This window comes from Drosophila miranda, chromosome XR (assembly GCF_003369915.1).
Source record: "Drosophila miranda strain MSH22 chromosome XR, D.miranda_PacBio2.1, whole genome shotgun sequence".
Taxonomy (NCBI): domain Eukaryota; kingdom Metazoa; phylum Arthropoda; class Insecta; order Diptera; family Drosophilidae; genus Drosophila; species Drosophila miranda.
This window is the reverse complement of record NC_046674.1, coordinates 37,796,054-37,817,217: the sequence shown is the minus strand read 5'-3', so window position 1 is coordinate 37,817,217 and position 21,164 is coordinate 37,796,054. Positions and strand designations below refer to the sequence as shown.

Sequence of the window (21,164 nt, the reverse complement as noted above, 5' to 3'; positions counted from 1 at the left end):
TCTAAACTTATCGCTTCTCCTGATGATATAGCTGTGATTAAATTTATTCATTTTTATACCCGATACTCAAAATGAGTATTGGGGTATATTAGATTTGTGGTAAAAGTGGATGTGTGTAACGTCCAGAAGGAATCGTTTCCGACCCCATAAAGTATATATATTCTTGATCAGCATCAATAGCCGAGTCGATTGAGCCATGTCTGTCTGTCCGTCTGACCGTCCGTCCGTCTGTCCGTCCGTCCGTCTGTCCGTCTGTCCGTCCCCTTCAGCGCCTAGTGCTCAAAGACTATAAGAGCTATAGCAACGATGTTTTGGATCCAGACTTCTGTGATATGTCACTGCTACAAGAAAATTTCAAAACTTTGCCCCGCCCACTTCCGCTCCCACAAAGGGCGAAAATCTGTGGCATCCACAATTTCGACGATACGAGAAAACCAAAAACGCAGAATCGTAGAAGATGACTATATCTTCTAGAGGGCAAATTCTTAACCAGATCGTATAATTATTATAGCCAGAATCAAGAAAACAATTTCATTCTTTCTCGCTCTGTCTCTCTCTAACACACAGGTTTCATGGTCGGTTTTGCCAAATGCAAAATATGAGTTCAAGGATCTCAGAACCCATAAGAGCTAGAGCAACCAAATTTGGTATCCACACTCCTGTGATATCGGACCTTGACCGTTTTGTGTCAAAATTTCGCCCCCGCAAAGGACAAAAATCTGGGGCATCCACAAATCTCAGAGACTATTAACGCTAGAGTAACCAAATTTAGTATCCGCACTCCTGTTAGATCTCACTATAAAACGTATATCTCAGAATTTCGCCCCACCCCCTTCCGCCCACACAAAGGACGAAAATCTGTTGCATCCACAATATTGCACATTCGAGAAAACTAAAAACGCAGAATCATAGATAACGACCATATCTATCAGATTGCTTAATCTGGTTTAGATCAGATAATTTTTATAGCCAAAAGGAACAAATCAATTTGCAGTGGCTACGCAGCGCCCGACGTCACGCTCAGACTGATTTTCTGTAGAGGCGTCTGCCGGAGGAGAGCCATACTGACTTAGTATCGGGTAAAACTGTAGAGTTGCGGTGTCCGCAGTAACTCACAACGTTCCCCCTCGTTTTTTTTTTCATATGGAAAATTTGTATTTAATTGGCAACCTAATCTAGTTTTACATTTAAGGGGAAAAACAATTGATCAGAGGAGATACATGCATAAGATTAATGTTGCATACATGGAAAGGGTATGTAAATTATTAACAATATTTATACAAAGTTAATGGAATGTTATAGGATGGATCTTGTAGGGAGATCCAGTGGATGAGTCTTCTTCTTCTTAGTGCATTAGGGTGATCACCTATGCGTTGCAAGTACCTCGCTGCATGTAGTTGTATAACATCGCCCACTTTGGGAATCTTTAGGTCCCTTTCAATGTCGCTGTTTCGCTTGTTCCATGGAGCATTGCATATTCGCCTTAGAATTTTTGCTTGAGCAACTCTAATTTTATTTAAGTTGGTTTTTGCCGAAATGCCGTAAATTTGAAGAGCGTATTTCCATATGGGGCTGAGGATGGACTTGTTATCGTGACTTTGCTGTACAGTGACGTCTTATTTCTTGGTGCAAGTAGCCACGCCATCTTTCCCGCTTTCGCCATCACCGACTGTCGAAGCATAGTAGTATGGGTTTTGAAATTTAGTGTCCTGTCCAGTACAACCCCTAAGTATTTGTGCGAGCTCTTGTGCGTAAGTGTGGAGCCCAGCATATTAATGCCTCCGCAAGAAAGTGTTCTTGTAGCAAAAGTAACATAAGCACATTTGCTGCTGTTGCCTATGTTCCATTTCTAAGCCCAGACCTCAAAGCTGCTCACATATTGCTGCAGAGCGTGACTAAATTTACATTTAAACATAAGCGCAACATATCATCCTTCAAAATTCTTCTCCCTGATTCTTTACTATTTAAATCTCTTGATCTTTATCTCTTGATCAATTTCAAATTTCCCAAAACTCTTCGGTTGTGCCGGTGCAATTAGTACCAAATTCCAGTGCAATGTCTACGTGTCCCTGTATTACATAATACATACCCAATTACATAACTGCAATTCGGCGAAGAACCGGCTAAAATCAAGATCAGTCGACCTATATGGTGAAAGTGCAAAGTGGTACGTGATTATCGAGGAAATTAGGTTCGGAACACTCGCTGACTTCAGAATCTATCTTGGTGCTCTCACCCCATCAAAAAACAGGAATCTAGAGCCGGATTGACCCGTGTCGTAGACAACCATGTCATCTTCGAGTCATCAGTACGAACATAACAGCGAAATAGCAGGGTATAGCAGCGGTGCAGCGCAATGAAAGGGAGAGCGTGATAACTTACACGCCAAGAGCGAGCTTTCGTTCGAAGAGAATTCGAGTCTATACGTGCACACACTTATTAACGAAGCCCGAGTGTAAATTTAGTACCATTTTTCTATTGCCTATCAATTCACTTTCTGTACCATTTTGGTCATTGCACTAAGCTAACGTAACGAAAGCGTATCTTTGCCTTTGCTCGCTCAGCACCATGCTCTCATCTCATCATCTATTCTTTGTCTATGATCGCTTTTGTTATCTTTTCTTTCCTATGGTGTCGGTAACCCGTCAGCAGCTGCGCCTGCTCTATTTTAGTTACCGCTTGATATAGTTGGAAAAGAGATCTTTTTTGTCCGCAATCTATTACTTTGGCTCGAGATCGGCTCGCTTGCCTTATCCAAGTGTATAACTCATCAATAATATTTGCAAAAGGCTCTGGCATCTTCGGACACCCTCAGCACACAAACTACCTACAATACAATTTATAACGTTTTCCGAAATAATTAATTTATGAAATTATTTAACAATTTAAGTCAGCGTCAAAACTCGTTGTCTCAACAGTGTTTGAATTGGGTAAAGGTCCATTATTTTCGTATTGAATTGAATTGTTGACATTCGTGAGTAAAAGGTTTCAGTTTTTATGAAGTGTATCTTATATTCTTAGGTAAGTGAACCCTTTGTATAATGAACCTCTGGAATCTTGATTAATACAACTATTTTGAATGAACATGAATTATAAATAAATAACCACGATTCTGTCTAAGTACATAGTGCCAATACATCGAGTGTAATAATGAAGCGGTAGCTACGTTAGGGGTCATGCCAATAGCGTTTCATGCATTGTCGAAGGTTGGGTGGGTATAGAGGAACTAGTGATCTCCTACAGCTGTGATCACTAAATTAAAATACGCGACTACCGGATGAAGCGTTAGTTACGTTAGGGTCCATGCCATCATCGTTCAATGTATTGCCGATGGTAGGGTGGGTATAGAGGAACTAGTGCTCTCGTACAGCTATGATCACTAAATTAAAATACGCTACTACCGGATTCCTTCTTGCCATCTATGCCGATAGGGGATTGAGAACATTTGTTGTTTTTTTTGTGCACTTAATTTTTATAATATGGCGAGCACAAGGAAGTAAAGAGATAGGAAAGACCGCGACCCCGTCCGGCGAGCTGAGCACAGAGCGCAGTATCGTGCACTAAACCCGATTCCCTTTCCTGCCGAGGCTGCAATGCAAACAATACTTAGCCAACCGTGCCATTACATTATAACCTGTATCGTCCAAGCCTCCCTGGTGTTCCAAGTATTTGTTATACTTAAAAAACAATTAATCCAGGCTCTATTAAAAGTACCAGAAGAAGGGCTTCAAGTCGGCCTTCGCTCTATACTCCTCCGCTCGCTCTCTGTTCCTTGCCGTTAATCGTAGTATATAGTAGTATAGTATATAGTAGTAGTAATAGTAGAAACTTTCGTAGTGATCCTAAAAAATTATTTTCGTTCCTTAACTCTGAGCGTAACTCCAATCTTTTCCTCCTGTTATAACCTGAACAAAACTGAAGCTTCTGCTGTTGGTATTGCAAATTTATTCTCTACCTTTTTCCAAACAACGTACTCGTCTCATATTTACAACGCATCCACTCCGTATCTCAACCATCTACCTCACACTAACAGCATTGTTCTGCCTATTTTTGAGGAAAGCGTTGTTTTGGAAGGTCTGTCATATGTCATATGATATGGACAGATCGTTTTCTGCGGGTCCAGAAAAGGTACCAAGTTGCATTTTAAAATACTGTGCCCAATCCCTTTGCAAACCCTGGACCTTTCTCTTCAACCTCTCTTTGGAACAGTCTTGTCTACCAGTAATTTGGAATGAGTCCATTATCCCGCTTCACAAAAGAGGTGCAATATCAAATATTGAAACGTATCGTGGTATCGCAAAGCTTTCCGCCATCCCGAAGCTTCTTGAATTCCTGGGCACCCGGCAACTGCAACATCTTTGTTGCAACTTGATATCTCGTTCAACATCGAAAAACCTTCTTGATTTTTCTAATTTAACGGATGTAGTTTTTACGGACTTTAGCAAGGCATTCGATTCTGTGAACCATGCTCTGCTTATTCACAAGCTCTCTTTATTAGGGCTCCCAACGAATCGTCTAGATTGGATTTTGTCATATCTCTCTAACTGGATCTTCAACTGGATCTAAATGAACTACTACTAATCTTCTTTTTCTAAACCTTTCTAAATGTAAACTTGGGACATTTTACCGTCGAGCACCACATTTAGTCTCATACGTTCTAGGAAATCATGTCTTGGATCGAGATTCGAGTTCAAATGACCTCGGAGTCCTCTTTGAGCTCTCTAACAGCCATAAAGCTGCAAGCGTAAATAAAGCTAAGGGTGTTTTAGCGTTCATCAAGCGTTGGTCCAAAGAGTTTGACGACCCGTACGTTACGAAACAACTGTACATCTCGTTAGTACGTCTGATATTGGATTATTGTTCTTGTGTGTGGAGCCCGCAGTATAAAGAGCATCAGGTTGTTGTTGAATCCGTGCAAAAGCCTTATACCTTATCCCCTGAACTATCCCTTAAACTAATAGCATGTAATATTTATAATCACCCTAATTTAACAAACTTTTAACTTCTCTAACTTGGGGTGGGGCAAATTTGTGCATACCAAATTTGGTTGCCCTAGCTTTAATAGTCTCTGAGATCTCTAGATGCCAAAGATTTTAGTCCTTTGCGGGGGCGGACGGGGTCGTCAGCATCTCAGAGGCGAAATTTTGAAATACACTGGTGCAGGTTCGATATCACAGGAGTGTGGATACCAAAATTTTGGTTGCTCTAGCTCTTATAGTCTCTGAGATCTAGGTGCTCATTTTTAGCGATAGGCAAATCCGACCACAAAAAGTGTGTTTTAGAGAGAGACAGAACGGGAGAGAATGAAACTGGTTTCTTCATTCTGGCTATAATAATGATACGATCTGGTTCAGATTCTGCGGTCTAGATGATATAGTCATTCTCTGCGATTCTGCGTTTTTGGTTTACTCGTATCTTCAAAAGTGTGGATGCCACAGATTTTCGTTTTTTGTAGTGGTCAGAAGGGGAAGGGGCGAAGTTTGGAAATACAAACAGTGACATACTGCAGAAGTCTGGATACAAAATGTCGTTGCTCTAGCTCTTATAGTCTTTGAGCACTAGGAGCTCATATGGACGGCTCAATCGACTCGGCTATTGATGCTGATCAAAAATATATAAGCTTTATGGGGTCGGAAACGCTTCCTTCTGGACGTTACACACATCCACTTTCAGCAGAAATATAATATTTGGAGTATCGAGTATAAAAATGGAGTGTTTGGGATTTTATCAATTGAGAACGGCTGGCCGCTTTAGCTCAAATTTTTATTCAGTGGTTCGTCTTTGCTAGGAGAAGGTTTTTACGAAAGAATATTTTGGGATAACCCAACCGCGATCGCGAAAAAACCTTGTGCGAAATCATGCAATAAGTAATCAGAACGTCCGTTATAATATAAAGCAAGAAGAACGTGCAGAAGAAAATGAAAAGAGACGTGCCCATATTGCACAGGATCACGAAGCACAATTACTCGTATCACCTCAAATTCGAAAAAAATTTGATTTGGAGACAATCAGTCATAAGTGTAGATTTTAATTACGCTGCTTTCGAATATGATTTCGAAATCGTCCACAAAGATCTTCGCTGCACAACAAAATCCAAACTTTTGTCTGATGATTGACGTTTATCACTTGGTGTTTACTAATCTGAGATCGTTTTTTCTAAAAATACACTTATTTGCTTACGAGGTTCGCTCAAAAGTCGCCTTTTCATAACGTTATTTTTTTTTACCGTTTTCTTGATCATTTTTGTTCAATTTGCGGAGAATATATGTTCAAAGAATATTGTTTAAATGTGACAGCGCTCGTAACAGAAGCTTAGATTAATTACTTTGGTCACACTGGAAATAAAACATAAGCCTTGGGTTCCGCAAAAAGTATGCAAAACGTGCGTTGAGCTTATACGTTTGTGGAATAATGGACAACAGAATAAATGTAGTTACGAAACCGCAATGATATGAACATAACTGGCACAACACGAAAAAATCGACAATTTTCCTTGTAATCTTGGAAATTTAAGTGAAGAACAAGGCGAGAGATTTCACCAAAACCTTCGTAGGATCGAGAAACGCTAAGGCTACTGGAACTCAAACATGATCGCTGACTATTTTTTGAGCACACAGAACAGCCCTTTGCCTTCAGCTTCAAAAAGGAAATCAAATAAAGGCAAATTTGTTTCAACTTAAGATCTAAATAAAATAATCCTATACCTTAAATATACCGCGTTTAATTAAAAAAGACCCATATGTCCTACTTTTTGACTATAGCTGATACAAAAATTTCAGTTAAACATTTAAAATCGTCACAAAAAATTTGACTGAAATCATGTAACATAACCCAATCATCAGATATGTATGCTGTTGTGCATAGCTCGCAAACGACGGTCAACACTTTTTCCCTTCACTGACAAAACCGAAAAAGACCACGAAGACACGGTCTCTCACTGAGCAGAACACTTTTTGTCTCTTCGCTTGTGTTATGTGTTTCGGGTTTTCGGGTGAGCCCGACACACGATCGTGTCTCACAATAACAACTTAGAGAGACACTTTGGTCAAGCGCTCCAGCAAAAGTGAGTTTAGATAAGCAGAACCAAAAAAGTGTCTGAGTAAAGTGTTTTTAGTTTTTTTCTTGTATATGTTTATTTATTCATGTTTTCCGCATCTTTTGGGCTATTGTATTGTAATATGTATATTTATTTGCAAAATTGGCAAACGAACATTTTCGTTTTGCTTTTCACGATTCATTTTAAGCTCCAATAGTCAAACCGTATAGAATTCACAAAAATTGATCGTAGCCATAAGCATCACACGTACAAGCACGCATACATACGCAAAAGACACTTTGTTCGTTCACTCGCGACAAGATGCTCAGTGAAAAACAGGAACAAAAGAAAAGTGAAGAAATCGGTCTTTGCTTGAGCAAAGAGCGAGTTGAGCAAAAACAGATTTGATCGGGTCTTTTCAGTCCATTTTCTCAATGTGTCCGTCAATGAGAGGTTTTTATCAGACACGCCGAAAGTGTCAACAGTTATTTGCGAGCTATGCTGTTGTGCAGTGTTATCTGTCGTCGTTGCGACTGAAAAACGTTGTATAGATATCATATCGCCCAAGAATTCGGCGATAACGAAATTAATGATTAATTATGATAGTCGTGTTGCAGAACGACCGCTCGGCTGCTGAATCGAGTCGAATTCCTTTTGATATTTCGCTCCCGCCAAATTTGATGGAGTTCATATAGTCGAAGGAGGAACAAATCACTAAAGTGTTGCCCGACAGTGCAAAAAATTATAAAAATCTCGATTGAATTAATGAACGGGCAATACTAGCAGCGAAAAATAAGGACGTCGATAGCTTGAATTTCATTATTAAAAGTCTAATCGCTGGAGAACTGCATTCGTACAATTTCGTTGCCAGCGTGACCGACGAGGTTGAAGCGACCAACTATCGGCGGAATTTTGAACTCGCTTGATGTGCTGATCAAAATCCTGTTGCGAAACGGTACGCGGTTGTCCGCCAAGAAACTGATGAACAATGTGATTCAAGGCAAATCATCATTGTTCAGAAATGAGCCGCGTAGTTTTTAGTTTAATGTTAATTTATATTACGACTGCCCTATTAATATGCTCATGATTGTATTGCACCGCTTAAGTAACTATTTTCACGCGCATGGCTGTGTTGTTATTGCTTGTGTCCAAAACATAACTGTAACGTTCTCACAAGTATAGCTACAGCCCGCAACTGCACACGCATACATCGATGTGTACCGTTTTACATTTGACCGACGATGATCTTTCAATTCCATTTTGGCTCGACTTTTGTGGAGTGGAAGTTAGTAGGAAAATAGAAGCATAACCAACCGCCCGCATATCGCTGTACCGCCGCAAATCAACCCCCGCTATTCACACATAACTAATCGCCGATATTATCTAATCATCAAATATGTTAAATAAAACCTATTAAAATTTATACAGTCCACTCATTCATAACCATACAATAAATTGGTCCTTCGAGCCGGATCATACGCGTCTGATTTTATTTTATATATTGAAAGATATCGTTGTCCGCTGTTCGCCATGAAGGCCCTAGTGTATCGTCTAATTCAGCAACGTGGTGCCTGCATATCCCAGATAACACGCGTGGCTACGGAGGCTCAAGAGTTTGTACAGTCATGTACTTCTCTGCAAACATTAGAGCACAAGTTGGACCGACTGGTTGCAACTTTCAACCGCTTCATGGAGCTCTCTGAAGAGCTGGTCCAATATAATGATGAAGATAAATAAATAAATAAAGATAAATACGTGGATCCGGATTTAGATATCCCCGAATATGAGAGAAAGTTCTTTAGTGCGCATAGTATTTTCAGTGAAGCCATACGTGACCGGAGCAGTCACGATAATGAGAACGCTTATATGAGGGACAAACTCAACTTCTGGAGAAGTTTCGGGACTCATCGGGAACCGGAGAGCTTCATTTCGAAAAAATACGCTTTCCGACGTTTTTGGGGCAGATACGAGGATTGGTGTCAGTTTAGTGATTTGTTCTTAGGATCAGTCGACAAGAAGAGTAGTCTTTCCAAGTCTTTTATTATTTGAAGTCCTATCTGGATGGTGAAGCATTCTCGTTGTCTCTGATAAAACATATTCCCATTTCCCATGCCAATTACCAGGACGCATGGGAGAGGCTCGAAAATCGCTATAACAAAGAGTCACTGATTGCTCGTTCGTTCATTCAAAAGTTTCTTTTGTTGCCAACCGCAAAGGGTTCAACGATGAAAGTATACGTGGTCTACATGCGCTGAGCTGCGACAGTCGCGATGTGTGGCTGATCCATATCTTGCTCTCAAAGCCAGACCCTGAATGCAAGGAAGCTTGGGCCACCTCCAGTGCAAAGAAAATGTGAACATAAATAACCTGTTCGGCTTTGTCTTCGCCCGTTGCGATGCCCTTGAGTCTTGTCAAGATCCAAAGATAATCCATGATACACACACGGTGCTGAATAAACGTCGTGCAGTTTGTCATCATGTTGTAGTGCCAAATACGCCTGTTTGTGATTGTATATATTGTCACGAGCAACACAGTCTTTATGCGTGCACTCAATTCAAGGCTCTGGATGTTGTGGATCGTCGCAATTGTGCTTCAATTGTCTAAGCTGATCTCATCAAGTAAAGCAGTGTAATTCCACAAACACGTGCCGTCTGTGTAAGTTGCGGCACCACACTCTTGTTCATCGTGACGCTCTGTCACGGCTTCCGCTGCTGTCAATACATCCGCTGACTCAACCGTCCGCTCGTCAAGTTTTTCTGCTGATGCTGATCTAGCCTTGGTCAGCCATCATACATTGGAGAGGAAATTCGTGACCAAGAGTCAGGCCATATTGCTTACGATTCTGGCCACTACAGTCGACTTCTGGGGCAACGAGACAACCTGCAGGATACTGTTGGATACTGGTTCAACTATAACGATGGTCGCCGAATCATTTATTCAACGAATTGGATTGCCGCGCACGCATGCTCGTATACCAGTGGTTGGTCTAGACGCAAATCCTGCTGGGGTTACTAGAGGCCGCACCACATTCACGCTGCTCTCCCCGCACAAGGTCAGCCTCAGTGGTGGTAGCAGGTCTGATTATGAACACTTAAACTTTCTCGATTGCAGCCCAGAGGATCGAGAGTAACACACCGATGTGGAAAAAGATTCGTGATCTACCCTTAGCGGACCCTACATTTGGTAAACCAGGAGAAATCGACGTGATTTTAGAAGCTTTGGAACATTTACACTGGACAACGCAAAGAAATTGGTTTTGAATATCCTATTGCACTTCATACTAATTTTGGTTGGGTCATTACAGGCAGCTACTATCTCAGTAGTGATGCTCACACCCACGCACCAGCACATCACGCTTACGAGGATCTGGATACATTGGTTCGATCGTTCATGGAAATGGAACGAGTTCAACCAAGCAACGCTACCATTGATGCTAGTGATCCCGCTGAGCAGCACTTCGTTCATACGCACACCCGCAGAAACGATGGCCTGTAAATCGTCCAATATCCGTTCAAGGACTCTGCTCCTCCGATGGGATCCACACTGCCCCAAGTACTACGCCACCTTTATTCTCTCGAGCGAAAATTTCGAAAATTTCCTGCTCTCAAACAACAGTATGTCGACTTTATGGAGGATTATATACAACGAGGACACATGGAGGTGATTCCTTCTACTAGAAGACGATCCCGCCAGTCACAATTAATTAGCGAACCACGCAGTATTTAAACCAGATAGCACCACCACGCGATGCCGAGTTGTATTCGATGGCTCTGGGGAGGACTGCAATGGATCTTCACTTAATTCACGACTACACATCGGACCACCTATTCAAAGTGATTTACTTGGAGTATGTCTACGTTTCCATCGCTATGTGTTTTGTACGGACATTGAGAAAATATTTAGGCATCCTGGTTTCAGAAGATCACACGCAGTACCAACGGATTGTCTGGCGAAGGGAGGAGACTGCTACACTCGATCATTACCGACTGCTGAACGTGACGTATGGTTTAGCGGCTTCACCGTTCTTGGCTGTTCAAGTTCTCAAGCAGATCGCGCAAGATTATGCCGATTTGTATCCGAAGGCTGCTGCTGGGCTTGTACGAGACGCGTACGCGGCTGATATTCCTACTAGTTGCGATAATATCGACGATCTCATTGCACTTAAAGATGAATTAATTTTGCTATTGAGCCAAGCTCAATTTAAACTTCGAAAATGGACTTCAAACTGTTGGTCACCAATCAATTCGCTGCCAAAGGACAATTGTGAGTATCCGCTTGAAGCCCTAGAAGGAGATAGCCCAACTCAATATGTAAAGGTTCTTGGAATACGCCGGGACCCGGCTGTAGACGAGCTTTCCTTCAAGTTAACCATTCCTGACGCCAGAAGTGCTCTGACAAAACGGATTTTGCTGTCCGAGCTTGCCAAGATCTACGATCCAATGGGGTTGCTTGCCCCTACAACTGTATTTCTAAAGGTTCTCTTTCAAGATAGTTGGCTGAGCTCGGTCGAATGGAACGAATCACTACCCGCGCAGCTATGCGCACTGTGACAGTTTGTAGCTGAAGTTCATTTACTGGAAAGCTGTCGCATACCTCGCTACCTAGCTCTAACTATTCCTAGGTCAGACTCCGAAATTGTACTACATTGGCTCTCATCACCCCCACGCACTTGGAACACTTATGTTTTTAATCGCACAGCTCAGATTCTGAAAGCTTTTCCACGTAGCTGCTGGCAGCACATTCGCACTGAGGACAATCCCGCGGACTGTGCATCACGCGGACTTCCACCAAAAAATCTGGTAGAACATCAGCTGTGGTGGAATGGACCACCGTGGCTTTCCCAATCACATCGCACTTGGCCACCTGCTAAGGCAAAGCTCGCACTGTCGACTGAGGACGCTGCGCGGATTGAAGTAAAGGTCAAGCCCCAAGTTAATCTACACATTTCCGATGATGGAAATTATCTTAATTGTATGATCAACAAAGCTTCCTTCTGGTCACATCTCTTGCGGAAAATTAGCTATTGCTTTCGCTTTGTACATCGCCCTCGTTGCAAGGACCGACAGTCATCGTTTTTATCGTCATGGGAGCTTCAATATGCCCGCTCTAGGGTAATCAAACATGTCCAGATGGAGTTCTTCCAAGTGGAATACAAGCAGCTGAGCACTGGACAAGCACTTTCTCAAAAATCCAAGTTGATTCGCTACACTCCATTTGTTGACGACCAAGAAATTCTGCGCGTAGAAGGACGCATTGGCAATTCGATGGCACCCTATGATGCAAAACATCCCATACTTCTTCCAAAGGAATCACCAGTCGCTGTTTTATTAGCTAGACACCATCACGTCACATCCTTACACGCTGGAGTCGAATTTATGTTCCACACGTTGAGAGAGAAGTACTGGATCCTTGGAGCTCGTAACATAGTCCGCAAAATTGTATTCAACTGCAAGATATGCTTCCTCCAGCGCAAAGGAACGAGCACACAACTCATGGCTGATCTTCCTGCCTTTCGCGTTCAGCCCACCCGCTGCTTTCTACATTCTGGATTGGATTACGCTGGACCAGTTACCATCAAGACATCAGCAGGTCGGACACCGAAGTTTGGCAAAGCTTGGTTTGCCATCTTTGTTTGTCTGTCCACCAAAGCAATTCATATCGAGCTCGTCAGTGACTTGACGACTCCTGCAGTTATCGCCGCCTTCAAACGGTTTTGGTCTCGACGTGGCCCCATATCCGATTTGTACTCTGACAATGGCACAACATTCCATGGAGCCAGAAAGGAACTAACGGAGATGCAACGGATAGCTGTATCTCAAAGTTAGGACGAGGAAATTGCTAATTTTCTGACGAGTCAGGAAATCAACTGGCACTTCATTCCGCCGTCTGCCCCGCATGTTGGAAGTATTTGGGAGACCGGCGTATGATCTATCAAGCTCCACCTTGCCAAGTAATTGGTAGCAGTGCGTTGACTTTCGAGGAATATTCAACAATTTTAACACAGATTGAAGGCACACTCAACTCTCGCGCACTGTGCGCGCCCAGCGATGACAGCTTGGACGCCCTTACCCCCGCTCATTTTCTTACAGGTCAACCTCACATGTAGGTGCCGGAGCCGTCCTTGTTGGACGTCAACATTAACAGACTGCAGCGTTGGAGACAACTGCAAGCCAAGGTTCAAGGATTCTGGAAACGTTGGAGTCTGGAATACCTTGCTTCTTTGCAACCTCGCACGAATGGCAACAGGAGTCCATCAACATAACCGTGGACACTCTTGTGGCACTGAAGGAGCCGAATCAACCGCTTAGCAAGTGGCTGCTTGGGCGAATCACCGAAGTTCATCCTGGCCAAGACGAGAGGGTTCGAGTGGTCACCGTAAAAACAGCCCGAGAAGTTTACAAGACCTATTACCAAACTTGCTGTGCTTCCCTTGTTTTGAAAAATCGTTCAGGGGGGCCGGTATGTTGAGAAATTAGCCGCGTAGTTTTTAGTTCAATGTTCATTTTATTACGACTGCCCTATTCATATGCTCATGATTGTATTGCACCGCTTAAGTAACTATTTTTACGCGCATAGCTGTGTTGTTATTGCTTGTGTGCCCCGCTTTTCACACATAACTAATCACCGATATTATCTAATCATCAAATATGTTAAATAAAACCTATTCAAATTTATACTTTCCAGTTATTCATAACCAATCATCAAGGGCAAATTCAAAGGTGATGCAGTTCCTGTCCCACGAATTCCGATTATTCCATTCTAATTTAAGAGGATTTAGTTCCCCGTTCGATAGGATTTTGCGATGGCAATCAATAATTCGCAAGTGCAGTTGTTGGAAGTGTATGAGATTCGCACGGTCAGCTATACGTTGACTGTGTGCGTGTTGACAAAACGTTAACTGATTTCGCTTCCATTCAAATTAAATATATCAAATATCGTATTAAAATTTAAACTTTCTGTGTTCTATTATCACACTGGATGTGAATTCTAAAGTAAAGAGTATTGTTAAACTATAAAGCGTTTTTAATAACTGTTGCGAGTTTAGAATTTAATGAAAGTTGAGAGTTTGTATATAATTCACAATTTATTTGCATATCCTTATATAGCAAGCTTAGCGAGAGCGAGAGAGTAGGATAGCCCAAGAGCGTTAGAGCTGTTCGGGGCGGCTGTATATGCATATGCATTTGCGGTAACAAAATGATCTTTACAGTGGGCACTGTAAATGACAACCAACAACAAAATGCATTTCCTTTGGGTCGCACCACTGGCAATAATTTACAATATTTAAGCTGCTTGACCCGGCAAGTACATATATTCTCTTCAACGCCATCATAAAAAAACCAACACAAGCAGTCATATCTGAGAATCGTGAGGACATATACAGTTAAATCTTAGCCTAATGTATAGAACGAGAGAGCAGCTTGCTTTTGAGCGCTCTCTTTGACTTTTCAACAAAATTTCAAGAGACCCTAAGGGGGCTTATGTGTCAACACACCCAAAAGAACGTGCTACGCGACGTCCGATATATCTCTCCCACTCTCATGTGTTCCTACCGCCATTTATGGAAACCCACCATTTGCTTAGCCCGCAAAAAGGGAAGCGACAAGGAGAGTACACCAAAATCTTGATATTGTGTCCGCATTGCCGCCATTTCAAATAAAACTGAACAGTAATTTACGGCTTCGCAAAAAATTATCAATTTTGAATTTGACAGCTTAATATTTTGCAGACGGTAAAATACTTAAGCTACATTTATGAAAATAGTAAGCTTTGAAAAAAACATTAAAAATAGTATCATTTTTTTTTTAATTAAAAAAACAAAGCACACCACAAAAAAAATCATATTTCATTAAAAAATTTGAAAACCCCATAGGCATAACATTAAATTTTTTACATAGTGTAATCGGCAATACCGTATGCAATGGTTTAAGTAGAACAGTGGACAAAAAATGTAAATGAAGATTACGGCTCTTAAACAATCGGGAATAAAAACAAATAATTATTAAACCAGAGGATAATGAATCAGGATAGAATTTAAATTCAATATTGGTGATTGGGGAAAGAGGAAAGGAGTTAAGTGAGAAAGGACTGAGGATGGACATACAGAGATGTTTACTCACCTTTCGCTGTCTGGTGTCTCATGTGAATCAAGACGAGCGTCAGAAACGTTGCGTTGGTCGGCGGTCTCATATATACCATCATCTTCCTGGTGTAAATGAGTATGCGATGAATGATGAGAGGAATGGGGACCATGGTTGGCATGTCCATGAGCGTGAGAATGATGCGTGTGGTGTCCGAATGTATGCGGCGAGTGTGACTGATGCGTTGCATGTCGGCCTGCTGGCGTCGGCTGTCGGTAGCGACTGCCGTAAGCAAATCGCGACTCCTCATCGGAACGGGGACGACAGCGACTGCTGTACGACGAATGAATTGTAGCGGTTTTCTGAGTTTGTGCTAGTTGCTGATTGGAGCTGTAGGGAAAGGGATAAAGTAGAGGCAAGCAAATAATCAAATGCGTTAGTGTCAAATCAGATAATGGTATTTGAAATGGAGAACAACGAAACTGAAAATGAGCCGATGCCGAAATCGATAAAAAAAAACTGAGTTTATAGCTTATAGCTTATAGTTTTGCAAGATAGCGTCCGTCAAAATAGAAACCAATTGATTTTGCTTATGTAAAAAACGTGCATGTGATTATGTAAATAATAATACGATGTTTATTCAATATTCACTGGCTCAAGACTGTCAGCCCACACGATGAGATTTGGAGTCATTGTAGACGTGCTGCGCATGGGCAACGAACCTTTATCACACAAGGTATTCCAGCCTGAAGCCTGCAAGAGATGCAAATAAAAATTTGCCTTGGCTTGAGTTGCATTTTTGACACTGAATTTTCAACCGACAGCAGCTTATATGCTATTGACGGTATAAGGTCAGGTTGCTGCCTACACTTGCATTGTGAATTCATATATTCTTGTATTAATGCGATTATGATGTGTATGTACGAACATATAAGGTTATTGTGTTTATTTAGGACAGTTCTAAAGCCATACATTACATTAGGTAATCAAGCTCCTGCACTACGGTTTAATTTATGTAACAGTAACAATATCAGATTACGAGTTCAGGCAAATGTGATTAATGATAAGCATGTTTTAAGTGGCTATTTCTATAAGCTCAATAGCAATTCTGTCAGATGTAGAAACATCTAAGAATGAATCAAATAGTGTATGAAGTTTACTATTTTCAAGCTTATCAGTGCCTGTATATTTAGGGACGGGATACTTATGAATACAAAAATTAATAAAAATTATGCAGATAATACGTTGGTCGGGTGTCAGACTCGGAAAAACTAATGTGTTTAATTATAATTGGCACTAACCCTTGTGAGGACTCACTACAAGCGGCGGAACTATCTAATCTATAGTGGCGATCAGCGTCTGTTTCCGACATGCGTATATCCTCGGAGCCGCTGGGACTCATGTGTCGTGACGAGTGGTGCTCGAGCTGCCGTATAAGATCCTCCAAGTTACGTATACGCAAGGGTCCTGTTGAGGGAGCGTCGTCCTCGTCCGGTTGCTGTTGTAATGATAAAGGGGGCGGTTGATGCAATTGGTGCTGCGAGCGATGGTGATGCAGCATCGAACTGCCATGCCCCATACCCCCAGCAATAACAGTTGATCCACCCCCAGCACCTAAGCTTGATCCCAGACCTAGGCCACCAAGGCCAGATCCGCTTCCGTCAAGCAATATAGCGTGTACAGCGGTATTTTCACAAACATTTTCCCTGGAACTGGACTTAGATCCACTAGTGCGCTTGTATGGTTCAGCAGAGTATCCTAACTGTGAGCTGCTACATTCTTGTAGCGTTTTACGTAACATTTCTTCGCTGAGACTCCCACTGCCAACGGGTGTGTTACCGGTTCCTGTACCACGGTGTGTGGCCGCATTGCGCAGAGCCTCCAAAATGTCCTCATGGTATCCGTTGAGGGACTTAAGCGTACGTTCGACTTCGGAGGCAGCCACGCCCCCGCTCGTTGAGGCCAGCGTCCCGTCCTGGGTAATCAGCTCAAGGTTGTCCGATTGGTTATCGTCGCCCCATTTGTCTTTAAGTTGCTCGCCGTGTACCAGCCCATAGCCGTGTTTCTTTAAAATACCCTTCTCTGTGACGCCCAATATCAATCGATTGCGTTCGTAGTGTGGGTTAGGATCCAATGTATGTACATGTAAAAGAACACATAAATTTTATAGAGAAAACACGAGACTGCGCAGTGTATAAACAGGTTATACATGAGAGCCCAAAAGTAATATTTTTTTTATTCAAGTTAATGGTTATATTGAAAATCTAGTATCCCGTGATCAAAGTTAAACCAGTCGTAACAGTTAGGAGTCGTGGCACGTGTGCACTATAATAGCCATCCCTCCTGGAACTTATACAAAATTCTCCTGCTCTCCTTCATTGAAGTGAGGAATCCTCTTTCTAATAGAAGATAATAATAAAGAAAAGGGAAGCAAAAAGAGAGCTTTGAACACATTAGAGATATACACGTGACGCTTCTCCGAACGTTTGGACTGGGTTTCTTTAAATTCCTTGTTCAGAAGGTAGACATATATAGTTAACATCTATATATACACAAGAAATTCGTGTTAGTTACACCATTTATAACTCAAGAACGGCTGAACCGACTTAGCTGAAAATTGGTGGGGAGGTAGATTAGATTTAGGAGACTACTATAGAATACCGTTCGCTATCCCGTTCGACCGCGTTCCCATGTGGTGACTTGACATAAATGTCAGCCAGTAGGCTGCATGTCACAGACACCGCCTAGCTGTGTTTTTCAACACATGATATCATTATTTTAATTTTGAATCAATAAAGAAACGTGTACGCGTTTAATAAATAGAAATGTTTTTTTTTGTTTGCAATTTGTTTTAATTGTGTAAGTAATTTGTATTCTTTTTAATGCATCTTTAAAAAGCCATAATTTAAGAATTATAAGAAAAATGGCTAGTGAAACTACTGAAGAAGAACAACAAATTGCCCCACTACATGCTCTCCATCGAACCCATCTAACCTATGGCACAAATACAAGGATAATATGTCAGAAGATATTTTACATCAAAATCGGGCAAGTTCCAGAAATCCTGATCCTGAAATGAATGAGGAGATACATAATCAAGCGTTATTATTGATCGAAGACATGTTAGGAATGCCAGCCCCAAATTCTGCAATAATTGACGCATTTACTCGATAATTGGAACGAGAACGTGAATATGATCACAAGGAATTTAATTTAGCAGTTCAAACAAATGTACCCCTGTCAAATCCTCAACAAAAGGAAGTTTATGATACATTAATGAATGCAATTGATGATGGAAATGGTGGTTTATATTTCCTGGATGCCCCTGGTGGAACTGGTAAGTCATTCCTGATTTCAATGGTTTTAGCCACTGTTCGTGCGAGATCTAATACTGCGGTGTCAGTTTATTCTTCTGGAATAGCAGCCACATTGTTAGAAGAATGCCGTACGGCTCATCCAGCATCAAAATTACCATTCAATTTTTTAAATATTGAAGTAATATTGCAAAAAACTCCGCAATGCTAAAGTTTTGTCAGCATCAAAAATCATCATCTGGGACGAATGCACAATGGCGCATAAACGTGCATTAGAAGCACATAACCGAGCATTGAAAGGTCAAAGCAATGACACGAGAAATTTTGGAGGCGCTATGGCGATTTCCGCAAAACACTGCCAGTAACACCAAGATCAACGCCTACCGACAAAATAAACGCTTGCCTAAAATCATCGAATCTATGGCGCTATGAGAAGAAGCTTCAACTGACAACAAACATAGCAGTTTCATTGAAAAATTATACAAGTTAACCACCGACACTGGACCTGTGCTGACCTACCACATTAGCGAGGTCCACGACCAGAGTCACAGGCGCGGCGGATATGTCGCAACAATGTTGGCTGCAGCTGCAGCAAAACGACACCACCCACAAGTCAGCAGTTCCCACGGGTGCCGAACAGCTGCCAGCGACGACGGAATTCCTGGAACAGCGGCGACGGTTTTGTGGTGCCGGCAGAGCCGCGGCAGCACCGGCCGCTAAGCCGGTCCAATCATAGTTTTTAATTTCATTCATGATCAGTCTTAAGTTTGAATCTAAATAAAGCGCAGCGTATCGCTCGCCCTTGATCAATTAATTCTCATTCATCTTATTCGGTCAGCCACCGCTACCGAGTTGATACAATTATAACCCTAACGTTTAATATCACTCAGCTAGCTAACGCTTCTGAGGAATTGTTAACCAAACGCAGTCAATAAATATACTTAATTACATTATACGCGTTGTGTTTTGGTGTAATTAAATAATTAACGCCCAACGTAAAAACAACCCAAACAAAAGTGTACACATTTTTTTTTATGAAAACTTTAACACAAAGTGAGAAAACAAAAAATACTAATTTGTTTGTGTGTGTACATAATAAAACAACAAAGAACAAAATAAATAAAGGAAAAGAGAGAAAAGGCAATTACATCTTCAAAAAACAAGACTGCGCCGAAAGACAAATATACACTCCACTGTCCCTGCACATACAACGCAACATGGACAGAAATAGACTAAAAAAAAAAAAAAAAACGACCCGAACTTAGTGCCAGAACGTTAGCAAGTTTGCTTGGGGGTTCATTGACCTACAAGTACCTGACCAAGTTAATCAACCCGCTACGAGCAGCCAAACCAAAAAAACAGATATGGACGCTCAGAGCTATAATTGACACGGCCGTGCAAAGCGCACTTACAGTGCAGTCGCAAGCGAACACTAGGAGGGAGGACGCCCTCAAACAGGAGTTTCAGCAGCAAATAGCATTAGTAAACACTAAAATAAAAAACTCACCTCTCGCGGTACCCGAGGTGAAAGTCTATAAGAATGTAGAAATAACCGACGGGGTCCTTTCCGATGAGCCTCTCGACGCAGTGAAGTGCGTCCCTGAGTTCCACGGAACTCAGGAAACATACGTAGCATGGAGACAGGCGGCCCATGCCGCATACAACATTTTCAAAAGGTATGACGGAAGCTCCCGTACCAGAACATACTCATAATCCGGAGTAATATTATGGGCCCAGAAGATGCGGTCTTGGCATCATTCAACACACCGTTGAACTTCGAGACCGTCATCGCAAGGCTAGACTTCACATACAGCGATAAGAGACCCATACATGTCATCGAACAAGAAATGGGCACGCTGAGGCAAGGCGGAATGTCGATTCTGCAATACTATGATGAGGTAAAAAAAGAAACATACCTTGTTAACCAACAAGGCCCAACGACCAACGACATTAGCTTGGCAAAAGGCATGTGCGAAAAGTTCAGAGGCGACGCACTTCGTGTATTCATCTCTTGGCTGAAGCGTAGCTTGACGGACGTACTGTTCTCCGCTCACCCCCACACCTTCTTCTTCTTATTAGATTCCATGACTACATTCGATGGGATCATAGGACTTGACCTACTAAAACAAGTAGGGGCAGTATTGATGAATAAATATAAATAAAAATAGGTGCAACTTCGGAGGCGCTGCAGTACCTCAAATGTACTCAAATGTCAACCACACTAAAAACGAAGATATACAAGCACCACCTGCGGTAAAAGCGGATTTCCTTAAAATGCTTGACCTCTACCAAAAGGCTTTCGCAGACTCTAACGAGTCGCTGCCCTATAATACAGCCTTAGTGGCTACAATCCGTACGACCGACGAAAACGCGGCCTACTCAAAGCTGTATCCATATCCCAAAGGTGTCGAAGATTTCGTAACTTCAGAGGTCAGCGATCTCCTACGAAATGGCATCATCAGGAAGTCCAGATCCCCATACAACAATCCGGTATGGGTAGTGGACAAAAAAGGGACGGACGAGAAGGGCAATAGGAAGAAACGCCTAGTAATCGATTTCAGGAAACTGAATCTAAGAACCATCTCCGACACATACCCTATGCCGAGCATCACCATGATACTGGCAAACTTAGGTAAAGCAAAGTACTTCACCACTCTCGATCTCAAATCAGGATACCACCAGATCACTCTGGCAGAATCTGATCGGGAGAAAACGGCATTCTCAGTTAACGGG

General features: G+C 42.0%; 1 protein-coding gene across 21 annotated transcripts in view; it reads right to left on the bottom strand.

Moving 5' to 3' along the window:
- The window catches only part of LOC108160402 (disintegrin and metalloproteinase domain-containing protein 11), a 551,474-nt gene that overhangs the window by 6,302 nt on the left and 524,008 nt on the right, over positions 1-21,164 (bottom strand). For 12 of the 21 annotated variants that reach the window (XM_033387853.1, XM_033387852.1, XM_033387855.1 and 9 more), the window contains 2 exons: positions 16,419-17,199; positions 15,157-15,507 (listed from right to left, as the gene is read on the bottom strand). The exons of 1 other annotated variant lie outside the window; for it this stretch is intronic. In XM_033387853.1, the coding sequence (XP_033243744.1) occupies positions 15,157-15,507; positions 16,419-17,199 (1,132 nt within the window). Of the gene's footprint in view, positions 1-14,865; positions 15,007-15,156; positions 15,508-15,829; positions 15,871-16,418; positions 17,200-18,063; positions 18,188-21,164 lie in introns of those variants that run through there. 8 more of the 21 variants (XM_033387864.1, XM_033387865.1, XM_033387862.1 and 5 more) reach the window with 7 other exon arrangements.